Source organism: Pseudonaja textilis, chromosome Z (assembly GCF_049901715.1).
Source record: "Pseudonaja textilis isolate UNSWEBS1 chromosome Z, rPseTex1.2, whole genome shotgun sequence".
Lineage (NCBI taxonomy): Eukaryota > Metazoa > Chordata > Lepidosauria > Squamata > Elapidae > Pseudonaja > Pseudonaja textilis.
In genome coordinates, this window is record NC_142008.1 from 96,554,512 (window position 1) to 96,576,399 (window position 21,888).

The window sequence follows — 21,888 nt, forward strand, 5'->3', positions numbered from 1 at the left end:
AGGTACAATAATTGCAGCACTCCTGCAGTCAAATGATTGCGATCTGAGTGCTTGGCAACCCGTTTGTATTTATAATCTGTAGCCAAAACTCCCTTGATTAAGTGATCGCCATTTGGAGTCTTCCCTGCTGGTTTCTGCAGAAAGTTGGTGGAATTGAGGCATTTTTTTTTTCATTCTGGTGCTGCAAATTCTCTGTGCCAAAATTCAAACAGGATTTTCAGACCCAGACAAAAGAAAATTGCCTCTCCTTTCTAGGTTTGAAAATCCTTTTTGTCAAAATCCGAGTTTTCAGTTCCAGAGTGGGGAGACTTACCTCTTCACTCTGGGTCTGCAAATTTTCTGTGCTTGAAATCCAAGCAGGATTTGCAAATCCAAAGTGGAGAAACTTGTTTTTCACTTTGAGTTTGAAAATCCTGCCTAGATTCATCATAGAGGATTTTTTCAGACCCAGATCAGAGATTCAGGTGTCTATTTGCTTATTGACCTATGATATCACTTAACACAAGCTTAACACAACTGGGAATGCCAAAGTTGTTGTTGTCTCACTTAACAATTGCCTTGCTCAACGACTGAATTTTCAGTTCCCATTGTGATCATAAATTGAAGACTACCCGGTAGTCCAGAAATGTAAGTTAAGATTAGATCAGCATGCTCATGTATACATTATTTTTGAGTAATTTGTGGCTTGTGTATGATTAATGTAATACATGAACATAATAACATTATCCATTTACTAGCATAAAAGTCTGTTCCATAGTTTATTTTCAGTTAACGGCTTTGTTTTCTTGCCTTTTCTGGGCAGACAGAACCCGGGACATGATATTCTCTTATTAACCTGAAACAAACCAAATCATAGCTGGCTTGAATGTACTTTGATGTGTTTGCTGCTGAATCAGCCTTTACTATGGCATGGCAAACCAGCATGCTATCTTTAGAGTTAATGATGATTTATTGACAGCCAAGCATCAAGCTATGGTTAGACATTCTGGCTTCTTTTAATGAAACACAGTTTCTGTTTAGCATTTAGCAGTTGTTACATGTCAGTCTTGCAGATCCAATCAAAGCCCTTATTAATAGTGGGCAGTCATATAAATGGTGTCCAAATTCACAATTTGGGGAATAGAGACGATTTCCACACAAAATTTTTCCAGGTGTGCTTGATATCTCTTGAGTCCTTGGACTAGGGGAATAAAGAAGAGCTTTCATTGCATTGCAAGCCTCTTCCCAATTATTCTGCTAGGCAGCAGTAATTGTGGCTTGGCTGCTACACAATGTCTTGGAATATATTCTTGCGTTGCCAGGCTTTTACAGAGATTTACCGTATGGAGAGTCTTGTTTTCAGTCTCTCTTTCTTTTTAGCTCTTTTTCTTGGAAAATGTTGAATAGGCAAAATGAGTCAATTGACTAGATTTAGGTATTCCTATAACATATTTATTTATTATATTTATTTGTTATATTTAAGAACAGACCATCTCCCTCATGGTAGGACGAAGGGCAATTAAACATAACTGATTGGCAAGGTTCCATCTTAGGCCCAGCACTCTTCAATATCTTCATTAACGACTTAGATGAGGGAATAGAAGCGGAACTTACCAAATTTGTCGATGATACTAAGCTGGCAGGAATAGCTAACACCCAAGAAGATAGGCTCAAGATCCAGTTGGATCTTGAAAGACTAGAACACTGGGCCGTATCTAACAAAATGAAATTCAATGTAGAGAAAAGTAAAGTCCTACACTTAGGCAAGAAAAACCAAAAATACACATATACACTGGGGAAAACCAGGCTCAAAAGCAGTAATTATGAGAGGGATCTTGGAGTGGACAACCAGCTAAATATGAGCCAGCAGTGTGCAGCAGCAGCCAAAAAAGCTAATGCAATCCTAAGTTGTATTAACAGAGGGATACAGTCAAGATCAAGGGAAGTACTAATACCATTCTATAAAGCCTTAGTAAGACCACACCTAGAGTACTGCATCCAGTTTTGGTCATCACATTATAAAAAAGATGTTGAGACTCTAGAAAAAGTATAGAGAAGAGCAAGCAGGATGATTAGAGGACTGGAGTCTAAAACATACAACGAACGGTTGCAGGAGCTGGGCTTGGCTAGTCTAGTAAAGAGAAGGACCAGGGGGGACATGATAGTGGTCTTCCAATATTTGAGGGGCTGCCACAGGGAGGAAGGGGTCAAGCTACTTTCTAAAGCTCCTGTAGGCCAGGCAAGGAATAATGGGTGGAAACTGAACAAGGAGAGATTTAGCCCGGAAATAAGGAGAAACTTTCTGACAGTGAGAACAATCAACCAATGGAATAGCTTGTCCCTCGGCAGTTGTGGGAGCACCATCACTTGAGACTTTCAAGAAGAGATTGGACTGCCATTTGTCAGAAATGGTGTAGGGTCTCCCGCTTGGGCGGGGGGGGTTGGACTAGATGACCTACAAAGTCCCTTCCAACTCTGATTATCTGTTATCTGTAATGTTAATGGAACCTAATGAATGATATAGTCTGTTCTGAATTAATTTAATACTTTTGACTAGTTGATTAGGTCAATTAATTCCATTTTAGCTTTTCTCCATCATATAAATCACTCTCATTGATTTAGTTAAGTGTACAGATAATCCTTGACTTACAACCTCATTTAGGACCAGAACTTAAACAATAAGTGATATAATTATTAAGTAAATTTTGTCTGATTTTATAATCTTTTTATTGACGTCATTAAGTGAATCACATTATCATTAAGGAAATTTGACTTTCTTCATTAATTTTCCTTGTTGTAAACCCTCTAGGAAGATTGCAAATGGTGATCACATGACCCCAGGACGCTGCAAGCATCCTATATATATGCCAATTGCAAAGCGCCTAAATTTTGATTGCATAACCATGGAGGTGTTGAAACAATTAATAAGTACATGGACCAGTCATAAGTTACTTTCTTCAATGCCATCATAAATTTAAATGGCGATTAAATGAATGGACATAAGTTAGGGATCCTGTATTGGAGGAACAGAGTTGTTGTGTTTAGCTGGAGCAGGCACCTTTTGTGAGAATCTGAAGGATGCAATTGATGCAAATTGCTGAGGAGGAAGGGATGATCTGTCTTTTTCTGGGAAAGGGGAATGTTTGAAGACGTTTTAAAAAGCTATGGGAAGTTTATTTCAAAGCTTGGATCACAGTAAATGCATGAAAACTATACTGCTAAAATATGGTGGTTTGGTTAAAGTTTCAGGACCCACATATAATGAAATTGTATTGTAAGTTGATCATAGTTGAGTAGATTCAGATATGCCAGTTTATTTCATGGATTTCAAACTGTAGTAACAGAGCATACTAAGGCACAAGGTTTTTGTTTGTTTGTTTTGTTAAGTGTTTGTTTTCTTGCGTTTGAGAAACTAAAAGTTTCATTTTAAGTGAAGCTTTTAGTCTCTTCATGGCACTATCAAAGGAGATGTGCGGGAGCACAGAAGTGTAAATTCAATAACATTTACATGACTTGCTCTAGTAGCAATAGTTAATGTATATATAAAATGTGAAAATTGACATTTTCTTCCATAAGTTTTCTCCGAAATGAATTCATTTTTTCTTAATGAAAGTATGTACAGCTTTATAGTCAGAGTTCCAGTTTCAAATCCTGATTAAATATAATTGTAATCACTTTTAGGATGAATTCTGTCAAGATAAGACAGGAAAGAGAAAATATTTAATCATCTTAGCATGCTGACTTTCTAGATAAAAGTCATTTTTAACTACAAACAAATAATCTCAGTTATATTTTATTTGTTATTTCTATATTTTTAAGACAACTCTTTGCAACACTAGAATACTAAAATAATTATGTGGGCTATGCCTTTTCTCTGCAAGTAGTTACAATTTACAAAGGTACATGTATTAGACTGAGGCATAATAGAATTGTGTTTGGCTGCCTGCCCAGCAAACTGCTCATTCATTTTTAAGACTGTTGGTAAGCCACATTTGGTCTTCAAATCTCTTTTAAAAATTGGCCCCAAAAGAATTCACACTGCAGATTCTAAAATTGTTGAACTGCAAAGTCTTCTCTTTCTTCAACAACAACAACAAAAAAAGAACAAATGTGATTATATGTGGTTTGTAACAAACTCTGTCTTGCCTTCTTAGAAAATAATATGACATTTTCCTATATCACATGACTCTCAGCTACCAAAAAGTTACATTCTCCACCTTTAAAAGAGAGTGTAGTCTGTACTTTTCTGTATTGGTACATGGTGGTAATAATCTCATATTATTTTATTTATTAATTCTAAAACAACAAAAACTTAAACCAAAGGCAAAATTATTCCAGTCTTAAGTACTAAAATAATAGTGTCACTATGCATATGTCTTTAATGTTTAGCAAGTCAAATAATCAGGATCATAAGGACCACATTGTTAGGTTAGGATAATAAATTACAGCAACAAACTTAACATTTCAACTGAAAATGGATAAAAAAACTTTGCATTATGAATAGTATGGAATTATCATAGAAATATATAAAACTTCCTTTTATTCTTGATTTATGTCATTTTATAACATGCTGAAAGTATTGTGGAGTTTTAATAGAAATATTTTGAAATGAATTCTTAATATATTTGAAGAAATATTAATTGCTTTATTATAATCAACACTCGACTGGTCATGGACTGTAATAAAGATCCTTGTGTTATAGTTGAAATAATCATAGCAACCCATTATTGGCATAGAGGGATATATTTACTCAATAGGGAGTTTTCTACCTGGTAATGAAATAGACTAATTAGCTTTAGAGGTGTGTGTAGGGTCTTCTTTTGCCTGTTCTGAAAAGCATGTTTCCTTGTTGCATCTTGGTAGATTGGGAAAAACAATTTTACTGATTCTACATGCATTCAATTAGATGACCAAAGGTGCTTTTTCAAGAGGCACTTGGACTTCCTGGTTTTTCTTTTGAAGACCTTTCACTTTTCTCCAAGAAGCGTCTTCAACTGTCTCTTGAGATGTGAAATGTCTTCAAAAGAATGAGTGAGAATCTCCATAGATGTTTGGTTAGATGAGTTCTCTAACTTGACTAAGTTTTTAAATTTCACTTTTTTGATGTCTCATTGTTACATCTCTGTTTTTCCCCATGCAGGGAAACTGCACTGCTGATTGATCCAAAAAACTCTTGTTCTTCCTCTCGCCAGTGGGTAGCCCTTGTTGTGGGCCATGAACTTGCTCACCAGTGGTTTGGAAACCTCGTGACTATGGTATTTAAGAAGTATATTTAAGTCACTCTGATTACAATTAAATATACTCCTATAGTCCTGAGTATCAATACTCATTCTTGTTGGAGGCATCCTATATGTACTACTGACAATGGGCATATCTGCATTTGCATAGTATTATATCATGTTATGTCAGCTGAGAAAACAGCATGAAGATATCAAAATATTAGAGTACATTAAATGTGAATGTTACCCAGAGTGACCCCAGTAAAATCAGGTTGAAGTCTGAAGTCAGTATTAACTTGTCTGGGTATATCAGCTTTAATGTGTATGTATTTTGTATTCATGCTGGCTGCTGTAGTAAGAGAGGGTAGAAATTATACACCCCAACTAAATCCAAGTATAGATATACCTCTATATTTGCCCAAATATACTACAGGTTTTAGATCAACTTTTACTTATTTTATACTTGGAGAGAGTGGGGTTTTTTTAAATGGGGGAGACTAGTTTGGTGCACTTCAAACCATTTTTTCACATTGTTCCATCAAGATAAAATTTCTCAAACTTTGCAGATTAATGCAGATCTGTTTTTAATCCCATTTGTTATATATTTCATAATTGCATTTTTATTATTTGGAGAAGGGATGGCACAATGGCTCAGCAATTAAAGATGCTGAGCTTATCAGGCTGGGTTTGAGATCCAAGTGCTGTGCAACAGGTTGAGCTGCTGTTTTTGTCTACCTGGCAATTTGAAAGCATGCATATGCAAGTAGATTAAGAGGCACCCCTTTGGCAGGAAGGTAACAGCATTCTGTGTGCCTTAGGGTATAAACATACTGGCTACATGACCACAGAAAATGCCTTTGAACAACATTGGCTCCCTCGACCATGAAACAGAGATAAGCACCACGCCCTAGAGCTAACACAAGTAGACAGAGAAACCTTTACCTTATCTGGAATAGAGGGGTTAAACAGGAAACTGATGCTTTATCCAGCTTGTATGGTGATCCACTCTTCATTGCTCACATATGGTTTATTTTTATATTTATAAAGAGAATAAATTTTGTGGGGGGAAGCTAAGTTATACATTTTCCATTTATAGTATTCAGATGAAATCATTGATACAGAAGTGATTATAAACAAGCAGCAAATACTGGTAACTTATGAAGTGGATACTCATTGATGAATTTCAGAGTGCTTTTAGGATATTTACTTTTTAAGAGATTGAATGTTTTGTTTAAGTTTCTCCCACAATTCCTTTAACAAATACATGATTGGCAGTTATAGATGTGATCTCTTTCCATGGCATTTGTTTCTGGGGGATTTTGCCGGTTGTGTGTTACTGATAAGGCCAATTTCCTTCTGCTGTCACATACTTTCCACTCACTATAGCACTGTGGTCATTGTTGACATGGAAAAGTATTAACCCAAATCATTTGTTTTTAGCATTTAGTATTAGGACATTGAAGAACATGAATGAAACAGCTTTATGTCATTAATAAGATAATACAATGTTTTGGAGTTAAAAGCAAAAAATAAGCACATGGAAGGGCACATATACAACCTGTCTACAACACTTTAAACCAAATTTCTTGTTTCCTCAGATTTTGTTATAGCAGTAGAATTCAGATACACAATTGTGGGGAATATACCATTCCAATATGCATGACTTCATACACTCCAGAATACTTTTTGTAAACTCAAAAACCCCACATAGCCTTATCAAATAGATTTTTGAACATGTGAAAGGGGCCCTGGAAAAAACCTGATTATTTTTTTATAGTCCTGATTGCATCAAAGTGTTTATTTCTCAGAATGACATTTCTTTTCCTGTATATTTCGCTTAGTAACTATTGTCACATAAATACCTGAGCAGGAAGAGTTGGTATTATCACTCTGCTGTGCTAATGTGAGATATTAACAGGCAGCACAGTCATGAGTTCATCAGTTCATTTCACTGTAGAGGAGAGAATAGAAATGCTGGCAATATAATTAAATATATTCTGAATTCCAAACAAAACTCCTTGATATTTCTTACTAATATTTTTATAGAGTGATTTTTTTATTATAGTTTTAAGAACATGGCTGCAACACTGAATTTCACATATTTTATATTGCCATTTCCATAGATAATTCATGCAGTACACAATTCATTTTCCATGTAAATGCCATGGGCACTATTTCATATGGGTCAGGGACAAGATAAAACAAAGTCAGTGTGCTATAGTGATAAGGGACTAGCACTGGTCTTCCTTCATCCATGGAAGTACATGAATGACTTTAGGCCATTTACTCTTTCTCAGCCAATTTGTTATTTCATAGAGAAAAATGGTACAAAAAAAATGCTTATATATCCTGCTTTGAGCTGTTGAATGAAAGATAGAATAAATTTAATGAATAAATTAAGGGAATGCCAGATGTTACCAAGGTATGACATGGTTAGACACAAGTGGAAAAGGGCCTAATAATACTTCAGATAAACTGAATAATATATATAACAAAACAGCAAATTAAACTAATGCAGGATTGTCTAAATTAGCGAGAAAAATATCAGCATTTTCAAGTTTGGCAATGTTTCTTAGATAATTGCATTATGGCTGAAAGTAAAGTTTTCAAGAATCTGAACTAAAAATAACACATTTTATTTTTATTTATTGAATTTTATAGGAGACTGGACAATTGTGTACTTTCCCCAATTTTCCCATCTTTTTCCACTACAATCAGCTTCTCTATGAAATAGCTGTTTCTCTGTGATCAAGTTATAAAATATGATGTTATTAATTTTTTAGAGTTGTGTTAATACTAGTGATGCATTTTTCCACGAAACCCCAGAGTTTGGGATTGCCTGATAAAATCCAAACCACAAAGAAAATCATTGTCTATTTCTTATTGTGGTTATATAGCCAGAAATATTTTTTTATCCAATGGCAGCTTAGTAGTGCTAACATGTTTTATTTGTTGCAAAGAAAACTTACTATATTTGTATTGTTTTTAGTAATAATTAAAAAAAATCTCACTAAACAGAGTATTATTTCATTGGTCAAATTAGACAAAAAAAGATTTTGATTTCTATATTTCATGAATATGTAAGCTGTTTTTTAAAGTTGCTTCTGAGCTGCTTCACTCAGCCATGCTGGCTGGGAAATTCTGGCAGTTGAAGTCCATAAGTCTTAAAGCTGCCAAGGTTGGCGACCTCTGGCCTAGAGTCGTTACAATTCCACAAAAGGTCCAAGTCCAATTCCTCTTGAATTCTGTTGTCCCCTGGCCAGTATTTAGTATTGTATGGTAGTCGACCAGATTCTTACATGTAGGCTTGAGCTTCTTGAATTTCTGAACTAAAACTTAATTTATGATCCTGATCCTTCACACTTGAAAGAAGACAGATAAAATTTGGAAAGTTGCTGTTTAAGAAAGAGAATATTTATGCTTAGTATGTATTTTTCTCTTTTGCATAAAATTGCAGATAGTGGGTTTTTTTTTACAGTTAGTGGTTTTTTTTTTACAGTCTTCATCTCTGCTTAAAAAGATCTAGGGTTACCAGCCATTTAGAAGATGTGATCTCCCAAAGTCTGATAGCTAAACATTATATTGTGCTTTAAAATGCAGCCTAAAACTATATTTTTACTGGGAATAATTTTCTTCTGTTTAGGAATGGTGGACTCACTTATGGCTCAATGAGGGCTTTGCATCCTGGATTGAGTACCTTTGTGTAGACCATTGCTTTCCAGAATATGATATCTGGACTCAGTTTGTATCTGCTGATTACACAAGAGCTCAGGAGCTTGATGCATTAGACAACAGTCATCCTATTGAAGTGAGTGCCACCTAAATTAATTAGTGAAAAGGTGTTTTTTTTTCAAATTCTTGCATTTTTTTTCAAATGGAAATCTTCTGATCATTGAGGGGACAAAGCACAACAAATTAGCAAATTGTTTGATATCTTAAACTAAGGGATTATACTGTAAACTGATTTGCTTAATATTTATTCAGTTGCAAGCCTAATCTGTTGTACTCCTTTTCTCGTATCTAGGTCAATGTAGGCCATCCATCTGAAGTGGATGAAATATTTGATGCAATTTCTTACAGCAAGGGAGCATCAGTAATTCGAATGCTACATGATTATATAGGGGATGAGGTAAATATATACATAAACACACACACAAACATAATAAAATTTAACTATGGATGTTTGTCTGGTGTGTAGTGGAACTTGTTCAAACAATAATTCAGGTGTTGGGAGTTACAAAGCAGAGTGTCAAGCTAAGGCCACTTTTCTTGATCTTTTTAGTAAGATATAGGAAGCATGAACTAAGTTGGTAGTTGTGTCCCTCCCACATTCTTCATTAGTAGTAGGAATGCAAAACTAGTCAGATTTTGGCACATTTTAGTTAGTGTGCCACATGTGCAACCAAAGTCCTGTTTTACTGTAAGCATATTCATGCCATTTTCTGCAAGCTAGGACTTCTCATGAAGTGGCGGCTTTTTAAAGCAATAAACCAGGGTGGTATTCTACTGGTTTGGCTTGGCCGAACCGGTAGTAAAAAAATGCTACTGGTTCAGGCTGTATTTCTGACAATCAGCTGGCCGACGATCAGTTGTGCCCTGCGATTTAGATTAGCTAGAAAGTAGAAAATCAACGGATTTCTTCCTTTCTAGCTAATCTAAATCACTTGGCACAACTGATCCCCCTGTTGTACTTAGCTTCAAAATGCTTCTTTTTTCAGCATCCAGAGGCTTCCTGGAAGCTCACTAGGCCAAAACTGGGGCACGGGGAGGGTGCTGCGAAAGAAAAAAAGAAAGAGAAAGGAGGGAGGGAGGGGAGAAAGAAAGAGAAAGAAAAAAAGAAAAAGGAGGAAGGGAAAAAGGAAAGGAAGGAAGGACCACAAATCTTGGCACTAGACGCAGCTTCAGAGTATACTTTGAAACAGCACAGCAGTCCAGGGTTGGAAGGTACTTGGAGGTCATCTAGTCCAACCCCCTGCTCCAGAAAGTGAGTTTCTGTCTTTTGACACACAGCCCAGTCACATGACCACATAGCCATGACCACCCAGTCACATGACTACAGCTATGCCCAGCAAGCCACACCCACAGAAACAATAGTAAAAATTTTTGAATCCCACCACTGCAATAAACACTGTATTTTTTACTCCATAGACGCCCCCCGCCCAAAGTCCTTTACAGTTCTTTGTTGAATAGCAGCTGGGCCATGGCAGAGGGGTCCTTTTACAGTGCTGAACCCCTCCTCTTCTGTCTTGCCCACCTTTTCTGTCTCTTTTCCGCAGTGCAGGAGTCAATAGGCAGAGCTGGCACGTGAGAGGAAACCTATCTGTGGTCCTCCCAGGCTCCACCTCCTGCCCTTACTACACTGCTGCTCCAAATTTTTTTGCTTGTTTCCCTCCTCTAAACCTAGGTACATTTAATGGTTTGGTGTGTCTTATGGAGCAAAAAATGTGGTATGTGTTCATGGCTCTCAAATTAGAAGAGTTACACCAAGTTACTAATACAGGTAATCTTCGGCTTATGACAACAATAGACCTCCAAAGTTATGTTGCTAAGTGAGACATTTGTTAAGTGAGTTTTGCCCTATTTTACGACATTTCTTTCCACACTTGTTAAGTAAATAACTGCAACTGTTAAATTAGTAACATGGCTTTTGGATGAATTTGGTTTCCCATTGACTTTGCTTGTCAGAAGGTTGCAAAAAGTGATCACATCACCCTGGGACACTGCAGCTGTCCTAAATATGAGCCAGTTGCCAAGTGTTTGAATTTTCATTACCTGACCATGGAGATGCCGCAATAGTCATAAGTGTGAAAAACAACCATAAGTCACTTTTTTCAGGGATGTTGTAACTTCAAACAGTCACTAAATAAACTGTTGTAAGTCAAGGACTAATATCTGGTGTTTAGTTGGCTATTTCTATGGCTAAAATATAATAATTTACAACTTAAAATAGTATTTCATTCTATCTTGTAAAGATGGAGTTGAAATTCTATTCCTTAGAAAAAGAAATGATATATTCAAAATTATTAATATACAAATTAAAATTAAAAAAACAATATTAAATAATAGTCAAGAAGATGGCAACTCCTAATAGAGGAATAAAATTCACTGTTCAAAATAGGAAAAGTATTTCTAGTTGGAATATAGATATGGCCAACTATGTCAATTGACTGAGTTTTCGTAAATATACTTCAAACATTCTGAGAATTGCTTAACTACAACTTTGAAAAAAATTGAATAATTCTGTGTCATTTAATGGGGTGAAAATTAATTTTTGCAATTTTTTTTCAGTGAGGTTAAAAATATGTGTTTTTACACCAAGAATTCAAATATGTTAATTTTGTAATTGCACAACGTTTAGCTTGGTTTGGGAAATCCACAACTGATCATATATCCCACAAAAATCTCTTGTAACCTAAATACTGTTAATTTCATCTTCTCAAAATTATACCTTGTGCTACAGAAATTAAAGTTTTTTCCTCCATGAATCTTATCTAGCTAAGCAAAAAATAATCCATGCAATCATAAACCAACATCAGAAAGCAATTATCTGAGTTACAAAAATGTTTAAGTGAGTTTCATCAAATCTTGTTTTGATTCATTCTTCGATATCAGTCACCGACTTGCTTCTTGGTCTCTGATATACCCTCACATTTCTCATGTATACATTCTGCTTGCTGCCTCTGTGTTTCACACATCTCTCTATTGGGCAAGACAGGGCCACTGTGGTACTTGCACTGGTTCGTCAATGAATTTTGTTATTTCTGTTGTAGTGAGTTTGCACTTCAAAGGTGGCTCATATATACCTTCAGACCAGTCAATCAGTTCCAGCAGAGTGGATGCTGTGGCATTGATTAAAGGCATTTTTCTTGCACGTACAGAAAAATCTCCCAGTGCTTCATCCTCTGCACCTTTAAGTCATTGTTTCTTGAATGTTCTCTCTTGAATGTCATCTGAACACAAGAGTGTTTGGATTATCATTTCACCAACTGCATACCATGCTGAGCGCTGAATGATTGGCAAAACAGCATCTACTACAGCCTTCTTTTGCAGTCTAACTTGCTGCAGCTGGATCAACACATAATGCTGGCCTTCAATCCTGGAATGTTCTATTTTGATTTTGAACCAGCAAGGGTAGTACATACCAACGATAAATTCCACTATCATTCTTACATTTTGGAGAGTTTTGCCTTTACAGCCATGTTTTGAAACCCATATTCGACAAAGCGTATTTGCAGTTGTCAACCATCGTGAATGGCTTATGGGGCCAATTTCCAGAAGAGCCAGATTGTGGGAAGTTGATCTGTCCTTATTGCCTGTGTCCAGTATGCTTGATCAGTAGAGAAATCCTTTTGTTCTAATCTAGGCTCCCCAAGATTATGAAGCAGACTCCTCGTCCCGATAAAACCTTTATTTAGGTTAAAGTGAATTCCTCTCCAGCAAAGTTCTGGCAAACAGTTTTTCATGAGTTTCACAGATCTTTATCAGGCTAGGAGAGTAGCCAGGCTGATATCTTCCAAACGCCACACTTAGGAGCAATTAATTGGCAGGAACAGATGAATGAATGAATTGAACCAATTGTCTCTTGCAAACATCATTCCCCTTTTGCTCCTCTTTATTCCTTTTTTTAAAAGATTTGTATTTTTTAACAACAAACAAATACAAACATAAACACAAAACATAAAACCATCTTTCCATTGTACAGTGTGTCAGTTGGTACATATCTTCTTGTGCACAATATCAACAGTATTTCCCTTCTAGATACATTATTAAAATTTATATTACGTAGATCAACTATGCATAGTATATTATATTATATTATATTATATTATATTATATTATATTATATTATATTATATTATATTATATTATATTATATTATTGTTAACTCCTTATTGGACTTTAATTGTAAATTCACATCATCCTTTTCAAGCAAATTTCAACTTTTACAAAACCTAGTTCATAGTATCATTCATTTCATTATAGTCAATTATAACATATCATTACATTGTCTTATCTTTATTATAATATTGTATTTATATTTTATTTCCCTATTTTCTTATTTAACCATTTATAAAATAAATCCCAAATTTTATAAAACTCTTTGTCTTCTTGCTGTCTAACTGCTAATATCAATTTACTCATTTCTGCATATTCCATTATTTTCTTAATCACCTCCTCTTCTATCGGATTTTTTTCATTTTTCCAGTTTTTGGCAAATACAATTCTAGCTGCTGTTAAAACATTTACAATCAAATATGCCAGTTCCTTTTTATTCCTTATGGGAGCGGCCATTCACCATCTACCTGAGCCTTTATTTCCGAATCGACCCTTGTTCTTAACTGTTCCCTTCTCCTAGCAGCTCAGCGCATGCGCACACTGGGAATAGGCTCAAGCTGTTCTTCTGCCCCACTGATCTCCGACTCTGAAGGCAACTGATAACTGTCAGACAGCCCTGGCCCCATCCTTGCCTCTGATGCAGAACACTCGTCAGAGCCTTTCCCAGGACTGGCCCATGTCCCTCCCAACCATCTCACTATCTGAGTCTGCCTTCTGCTCTGCTGGCCGCTGGTGGACCACAACACCTTTATAACACTGTTACTCAGTGAAATGAGAGGCTCACCAACAAACTCTTGGTGAATGTAAAATTCTGATGCAGCGTGTAGCATGTTGTCAATTTTACCTGCCCATTTGTTGTTAGAGAAAGTCTTCTCATCCAATTTTGTGATTAAGTGTTGTAAGTGTCGTAAGGGTAACTAATTCATGTGAATGCACACACCAACCAGATCAATTTCTGGTCAAGCTTGACCTCTACCCAGTGCATGGCACCACCTTCACAGCCAGTATTAACATTTGTAGAATTTCTTCCAATGGCCATCAAGCTTTCGTCAGTGCCTTTCTTCATGAAATTCACCTAGTAAGAAAATTTTGATTTTCTGATTCTAGAAGGCTAAAAGCACCCAAAACAATAACCAGGGAATAGAGAGGGTATCCCCCCAGTAGCAGGCCAACACCTCTAAATGTACATGGCATAATTAATTGCAAACTAACTGCTTAGAATGTATCAGCAGAAGTGGAAAAACTCTTTATGTTTATAGTGGAACAAACTATAATGACAAAATTTGCCCTTGCAATCAGCTGGAGATAGGTTAAGATAGTATGGGTGTTTTTTTTACCAGAGCAAGCAGCCTATGCAGAAGTCACTAGAATATTCTTCAAATGTCTTATTTTTGCTTAGATCAGACTCATCTTTTAGTTATGCGTCTTTAATATCTTGCAGATATTTTCCAGTTCAAGGTTTTACCTAAAACATGAAGAATAGGAAATCAAAAAGAAGTGATTGGGAATATGACAAAAAACTAATTTTATTTCTTTTACATGTAATTAAAATTGAATATAGTTAATATGATTATTCCCCAGTTATGCATTTAATCATTTTTCTGCTCTGCCAGATTCAAAGTTACATCTCATAATATTTTTGGTGATTTCTTGGTACTATATCCAAGGCTTTTGAATATTGTTTAGGAGTCAAGATTTCAGATTGTGAACTAAACATTGTTTTATTAATAAGGTCCAAATGGTACCACAAGTATTGTGACAGTTAAATGAATAGTATTATGATACAATAATAAATTTTGATTAATCAGAAAACACTGTTCTTAAATGGTTTTGCAGAAAAGCAGAAATGAATTAATTTTGAAAATTTTGGTTCTTTTGAAATTCTTGTTTTATAGGATTTCAGGAAAGGAATGCACCTATATCTTACCAAATTTCAGCATAAGAATGCTTCTACAGGTAACTGTAATGCTTGTGGCTTTTGTTTTTTTCTGTTGTCTCCAGAGCATTCCATTTATGAAAGAGGTTAACATTTATAAGATATCCCATACTGAATTTCTCTAACCAAAAAGACATGGAATGCAATTTTCTATCAATTATAAGTTATGCTTTATGGAATCTTAACCTTTCCCACAATCATTTCTTCAGTTTATTAGAGCACTGCAATGGTAATTACTACCAGAATTCCATAGTGGATTCTGAGCTTTTTCCATTTCTTTCTCAAAGCAATCTTGCTCAAAGTAATCCAGTCTAATATACTAAGTCCTTGATAAATTTCTTTTACTAGAAGATAAGTGATAGATAATATGATAGTGTGAAAACACTGTTGCTTTTAATATTGTATATAAGAACATCAGTATATACAATTAATTAATTTTGTATAGGACATATATATGCAGTGATACATGCATAAATCTTGTAATCTATGTACAGGTCAGCCTCATTTAGTAACCATAATTGGGAATAACAATCTTGTTGCTAAGTGACCTAGTAGGATTTGAGAGATTGCAAGAATTGTGGCTGCTTCCAGGAGGGCACAAGATGCCTTCTGTATAGGAAGATAGTACAAAGCATTGGCGTGGAACTCTTAGAAAGGCAATTTCCAAAAGGTTGTATTTCTAAAAGAGCACCCAGATGATGCAACACGTACTTTCCAATTCAACTGTGCCCTTCTAAAGGATTGCATGAATGGCCTGCTTCCAGAATGGCATTAAGCGCCCTCTGCAGAAAGCTGCGTGTTGCATCGGCTGGGCATTCTTTCAGAAAGAAGTTCTTCAAAAGAGGTTAGTGGAGTGCTGGAGTGGGCAGCAGCCTAAAGATATGTGGGATCCAGCTGGCTAGGAAGTCCCAAGGGACTCAGTAGGATCAGGTGGGTGGGGGAAGATACACAGATGGAGGCAGTTGAAGCATCTTGTGGTTGGTCATAACGTAGATGAATTGCCAATTGCCAAAATGTGACTGTGGTACACTGTGGCAGTCGTAAGTACAGGTCTTGTGCTCCTTTGTTCAGCATTGTCATAATTTTGAATGATTGCTGAACAAATGGCGTAATCAAGAGCTGCCTCTTAATTAAGGCCACAGATCTGAGCTTGTTGATTTGCTGTGGAAGTGGTGTGCTGAGGAAAAAAGCAGCACAGGAAAAGATCACTTGTTTTGACAATCTCTCCATTCTGTGAGGAGAAAAATAAAATAAAGTAAAAACAGTCAATATTAACTGATTGTAATGGCAACATGTGACTATGTGAGATGTTGTAAATGCAAGTGTTCATTACGAGATAATTTTTAATCGTCATATATTTGAATGGTTGGTGCTTGAGGCAGTCATTAATGAGGTCTACCTGTAGGAGCTGCCTAGTGTCACATTGTTGAAATGAGTGACTATAAATTCACTCAATAAACAAACAAACAAACAGGCATGAAATATTTTCTTTAGCATTAGAATGCAGGTTATTTAGATTGAGGGTTTCTCTCTTTTGCAGATGATCTTTGAGAAAGCCTGGAACATGCTAGCAGTAAACCTGTTGCTATTGTGATGAATACATGGACCAAGCAAATGGGTTTTCCACTGGTATACATAGAAGGGGAGCAGGTAGGTATATGATTTCTGACATTGAGCTCACTTCAGGTAGAATGCAAACCAATGATTTAATCTTCCAAGATTACAAGCACGTTATGCTGTAGAGCAGCGGTCGCCAACCGGTGGGCCACGGCCCACTGGTGGGCCATGAGAAAATTTTGGTGGACCGCAGAGAAATCTCACCCCCAGAGCACCCCGACAAAGCAATTAATCCAGGCTGCGCAGAAACACAAGGCTGCACCATGCTGCACATGGCCCATGGGAACCCTCCCCGCCCACTCACTCCTTACCCGGTAAACTTGCCTGCTAAATTGCTATTTTTCCTTTTTCCGACCATCATCTGTTCTGCTGTGCCAGGAGATTTAGATTAGCTAGGAAGCAGGAAATGGTTGGATTTCTTGCTTTCTAGCTAGTCTTTAGATCTTCGGCTCTGCCGAACCTCCCTTAGGACTGAAGGTTTGCTTGCAAGCAAATTCAGTGCAAACTCACGGCAAGCAAATTTGAGAGACTGAGCTAGCCGATAGCAGATAGATAGATCACTGAATGATTCTGTGAGCAACTCAATCTGCCTGCTTTGCCTGATTTTGGGTAAAAGTTGCTCTTTTTTATAAAAAAATCAATATTTACATGCATGGTGTATTGTGAGTTAATTTTGTGAGTTTGCTCGCTAGCAAATTTTATGAGTTTGCTTGCAAGCAAATTTTATGTGACAGACTAAGCTAGCCAATGGCAGATAGATAGATCTCTGAATGAATCTGTGATTCTGTGAGCAACTCAATCTGCCTGCCTGCCTTGCCTGATTTTGGATAAAAGTTGCTCTTTTTTTATAAAAAATTCAATATTTATATCAATATTTATAATATTTACATACAAGTCATGCCCAGCCAGTCACATGACCACCAAGCCACAACCACAAATTAGGCCATGCCCACAGAACCTGTTAGTGGTCCCTGGGATCTAAAATTATGAGTTTGGTGAGGTTCAAAAGGTTGGCGACCCCTGCTGTAGAGCTCCTATCTTTGTTTTCATTTTCTGTTTATTCAGTATTTCAATTTCCATAGTTTAAAAAAAAGCCTTTGGACCAAAGTTATCAAGAACTTTTCAGTCAGTCAGCAACAAACTGCATTTTGCTACTACTTGAAATGGTAGTTTCTCACTATATTTTTCTAGCTTATTGCAAAGCAAGGTTCATTTATACAGAAATAATAGTTAACATTTTTTGATTGAGGAAGATTTTGTTTATGAGTTATTCTCCTAAAATAATATGTTAAGAATCTATATTTGTAAGCTTTAATAAATGCATATTTATATCTAACAGATATTACGATAAGTATTTTAATATAAATAAATGTGAAGAGTGAAATAGGGGAATTATGGAAAAACTATGAATAAGAATTAAGCATTAATTGGAAAATCAGAATTGGAATGATGGTATTATTCAACATGTATAAAAATATGATTAGAAGTGAAATGATAAAGTTAAACAATGGATTAGAAAATGAAAGAATATATTTTAATGTAAATGTATGTATTAATAGAACTACACAGATTGGAGGCTTGGAAAAAACATGAATGGATGTATTTTAAATGTTTTAATGATTGTGATTGGTATTAGAAGTGTATATTGAGACATTGAAAAATGAAAGAATGAAGGAGGAAACGTTAACATAAATAGATGTGAAGAGTTTAATAAGAGAAATACGAATAATAGAACAGGTAAAAGTTGGGAAACAGAAAGGACACGTCTTTGAATATTATAGTGTAAGGGGAAAAAAAGTTAAAATAGAGATAAAAATAAGAGGGGAATAATAGTATATATATTTTAATAAATTAAGATATATGAAAGAATAAGAGGAAGATTTAGGAATGGAAGAGTAGCAGTAAGGGTAGGTCTAAACAATATGAAATAATAAAAGTGAAATGTAACAACTATGAGTAACAATATTATACTTATTTGTATTGAAATGTATGATACCCAACTACCACACCATTCACACATTGATATGTATAAACAATAAAATTAAAAAACTTGGAACACAAAAAAAGCATGTTTATCTTCATAGCCTGAAGTCTAGGTATATTTCAAATACAAACTTAAATCCTTAAAAATCAGTGCGTATCTCAGTGCTATAATCTGCTGCTGCACTTACTTACATGGATTCACGAATCTCAAACACCTTTGGCCATACTAAGGTCTCATTAATTAGAAAGTTGCATATAGCTTAAAAGTATTGTAATATCATTTCCAGTATTTTTAATATAGAAAATATAAATACATATATTGTACAGTGGAACCCCAGGTTGCAACCATAATCCGTTCCAGGATTACGGTCAAAACCTGATTTAGTTGTGACTGGATTTGTGTCCGACTGCGCAAGTGAGGACAAAAAATTGCACGGACTGCGCATGCGCGGGAAGGGGAAATCAGTGCAGAAAGGGAATTGCCGCAGCTGGGTTTGTTCGCCACCTGATTTTTGAATCGTGACCCAATTAAAAAATTGGGTGGATTCTTTGGTTGAACCCAATTTGGTCGCAAACAGAAGCGTTCATAACCAGAGGTTCCATTGTAGGATAAAATAGGATAGGATAGTATTATATGTATAATATAATACATTATTATAATATGTATAATATATATTATATTATTATAATATATTTTTATATTATATCACTATGCCATGTTATGCTTTGCTATACTATATTCATAAATATTACGGAAATATTTCTTTTCTCCCTTTAAGTCCTTAGAAAACAGTAAGGAATAAGATAAAATAAGACAAAATATAAAAGTGAAATTAATGCCATCTACTGCAGAGTTAGAGTATAAATGTTTTTGTAGACCTCATTCTTAATTAATCTTGCCGCTATTCACTTGCATATTTAAACTCTGACACATTTACTTCTCATTGACTTTGTTTAGTCAATCAATATATAACATCAATGTCTGAAGATAAAAAATAATTTCTTCTGATATTTCTAGAAACTTGATGTGTGACTGGGTTTATGTTAGATGCTTTGTTAGGCACGGTTCATGATCCTAGGCATTATGACAAATAGGACCTGAAGGCTTGAATAATTCTCCAATTAAGGAGTGCCATCTATCAGGACCTTAGAAGAATGCCTTCTCTGTTCTGGCATCTGCCTTCTGGGGTGAGCTTGGGTAGCATTCTAGAAGGCCTTAAAAAACCAGGCTGGTCTCTCAGATTTTGGGCTAGGGTGCTTATGATATGGTAATTGTTGCTGACTTCTTCATCGTGCTTACTGTTTTATGCTCTACTTTTAATTGTATATTTGTTATCTTGTTTTTATGTTGTGGGCCACCTGAGTGAATTGGAGTTGCCTGATGTCTAAGTAAAAACAAGCAAATATGCATAAACAAACACGCACACGCACACACACGTACTGTATATCTTTTTGCCTGTTTTTCTTTTAAAACAATTTAATTGACTTTGTTATATCAAATTTGCTTAATTCAAAAATAGAGCATTACAGAGTATCTCATTTTGCTTTAATATTACTGCTTTTTCACTGAAACATACCATTTTGTAATTGTAGTTGAAAATTAGCTTTAGCTTTTAGTAGTATATAGTCTTAATACCGGGGTTGCCAACCTTTTTGATCTCGGGGACTACCAAACTCATAATTTTAAATCCCGAGGACCACTAATATGATTTTTTAAAAAGAGATAATATATTTAATATAAAAATTTTATTTTTTATATTGAATATCAATTTAATATTAAAAAAATAATTTTGTCATATATATATATATATATTTCTTAAGTTTTTGCTTACATGTATGGCATTCAGCTTTGTTCAGGTATTTTCCCACGTCATTATAGTTGTGCTTTTAAAGTTGTAGCAACGTTTCGGCAGAATCTCATCTGCCATCATCAGGCTTCTGTATAGTGTTTGTTCGCTGGTGCTTTCACGAAGCCGAAAGCACCAGCCTGAAGATGGCGAGTGGGACCTCATTGAAATGTTGCCAAGATGCTCTCAATCTTACATGGGAAAAGACTCGAACATGCCAAGACCTGCATAAACACACACACACACACACACACACACACACGCTTATTTAATTATAACAAAATCGTAAATGCTTAATCATAACTGGGGCAGAGTGAAGAGAAAGAAGAGGGCTCACTTATCCTTTGGGGGGAAAGATGATTTAATACTGCTGGGATTCAAAAGAAGCCAGATGGTGCCTAGAGACTGGGAAGATCTGGATGGGGAGGAACTGGCTCCCCCTCAAAGGGAAGAAAAGCAGAGCCATCTCATATCTCCCCCATGTCAGAGGAAACCTCTCCCTCCTTTGCCAGGTGTTGCTGCCTGAAGTTGGGTGAGGGAAGGAGAGCTGGGCTGGAATCGCCGATGAAGATGGGCTCATAATAACCAGTCAACACTCCCCCCCCCCCGCTTCGGCCTCCACATTAGAAGAGGACTCCCTGAGGCTAAGCTTCAGGTTTCTCCCGCTGCTTCCAAGCAGAGAAGGGTCCCTCCCTGTGTGGAGGCCGAAAAGCTGGAGCTCTCGCCTGCACAAACAGGCTGGTTGTTAGGAGCCTGTCTTCCTCGGTGCTTTTTTGGTCTGGGCATTTGGTCTCTCCCCGCCCCATGCCAAAGGAAAGCCAGCCGGGCTTCTCCTTTCCTCCTATCCTTCCTCTACTCAATCTTACTTTGGGACAGAGGAGAGCGCTCTGGAAACATGTATTTACTTTTCTAACTGCCTTTCTTCAGCGCTTGCTCGCAATTCTTCACGTTCTTCCAGGCCTGGCTTGCTGAGGGGGGAGAACAGCCCTGATGTCTCTGCTGCCCCCCCAGGAAAAGAAAGCGATCAGAAACAGCTCTTGCTGGGGTGAAAGAGCAGAGATCAGAAGGCACAGGTAACAGAAAGCAGCACTTTTCAAAGGCAGCAGCTTCTGTCTTCTCTTGCCTGTGCTTTCCTCAGTCTCAGCTCTTTCGCCCCAGCAATAGCTATGTTTCTGCTCGCTTTTCCTGTGCTTTCCTCAGGCAGCGATCACTGGTGCCGGGGTGGGTGGGGCAGCAGAGCAGAGCATCGAGAGGGATGAGGACCTCTGAACTAGATGGCGAGCGCAGACTTGCCCTCTCTGCCCCCTCCCACCACCATCAGCAGCCAGTACTTTTCCTGCCCTGGGCTGTCCGTACAGCCCGTGGCCATAGAGGAAGAGCCCAGGCCAGGAGAAGCAAACTGGAAGGTGCGGGAGTGCCATGCAAATGCAAGTAGCGCAGTGCTCCTGCACCTTCTGGCCATCTCCATTGC

The 21,888-nt window shown here is 36.6% G+C and overlaps 1 protein-coding gene across 1 annotated transcript in view; it reads left to right on the plus strand.

Annotated features, from left to right (window-relative positions):
* Positions 1-21,888, plus strand: part of NPEPPS (aminopeptidase puromycin sensitive) — a 112,745-nt gene that overhangs the window by 60,270 nt on the left and 30,587 nt on the right. The window contains 5 exon segments of the mRNA XM_026710876.2: positions 5,120-5,234; positions 8,842-9,006; positions 9,223-9,327; positions 14,930-14,990; positions 16,511-16,620. Coding sequence (XP_026566661.2) covers positions 5,120-5,234; positions 8,842-9,006; positions 9,223-9,327; positions 14,930-14,990; positions 16,511-16,620 — 556 coding nt within the window.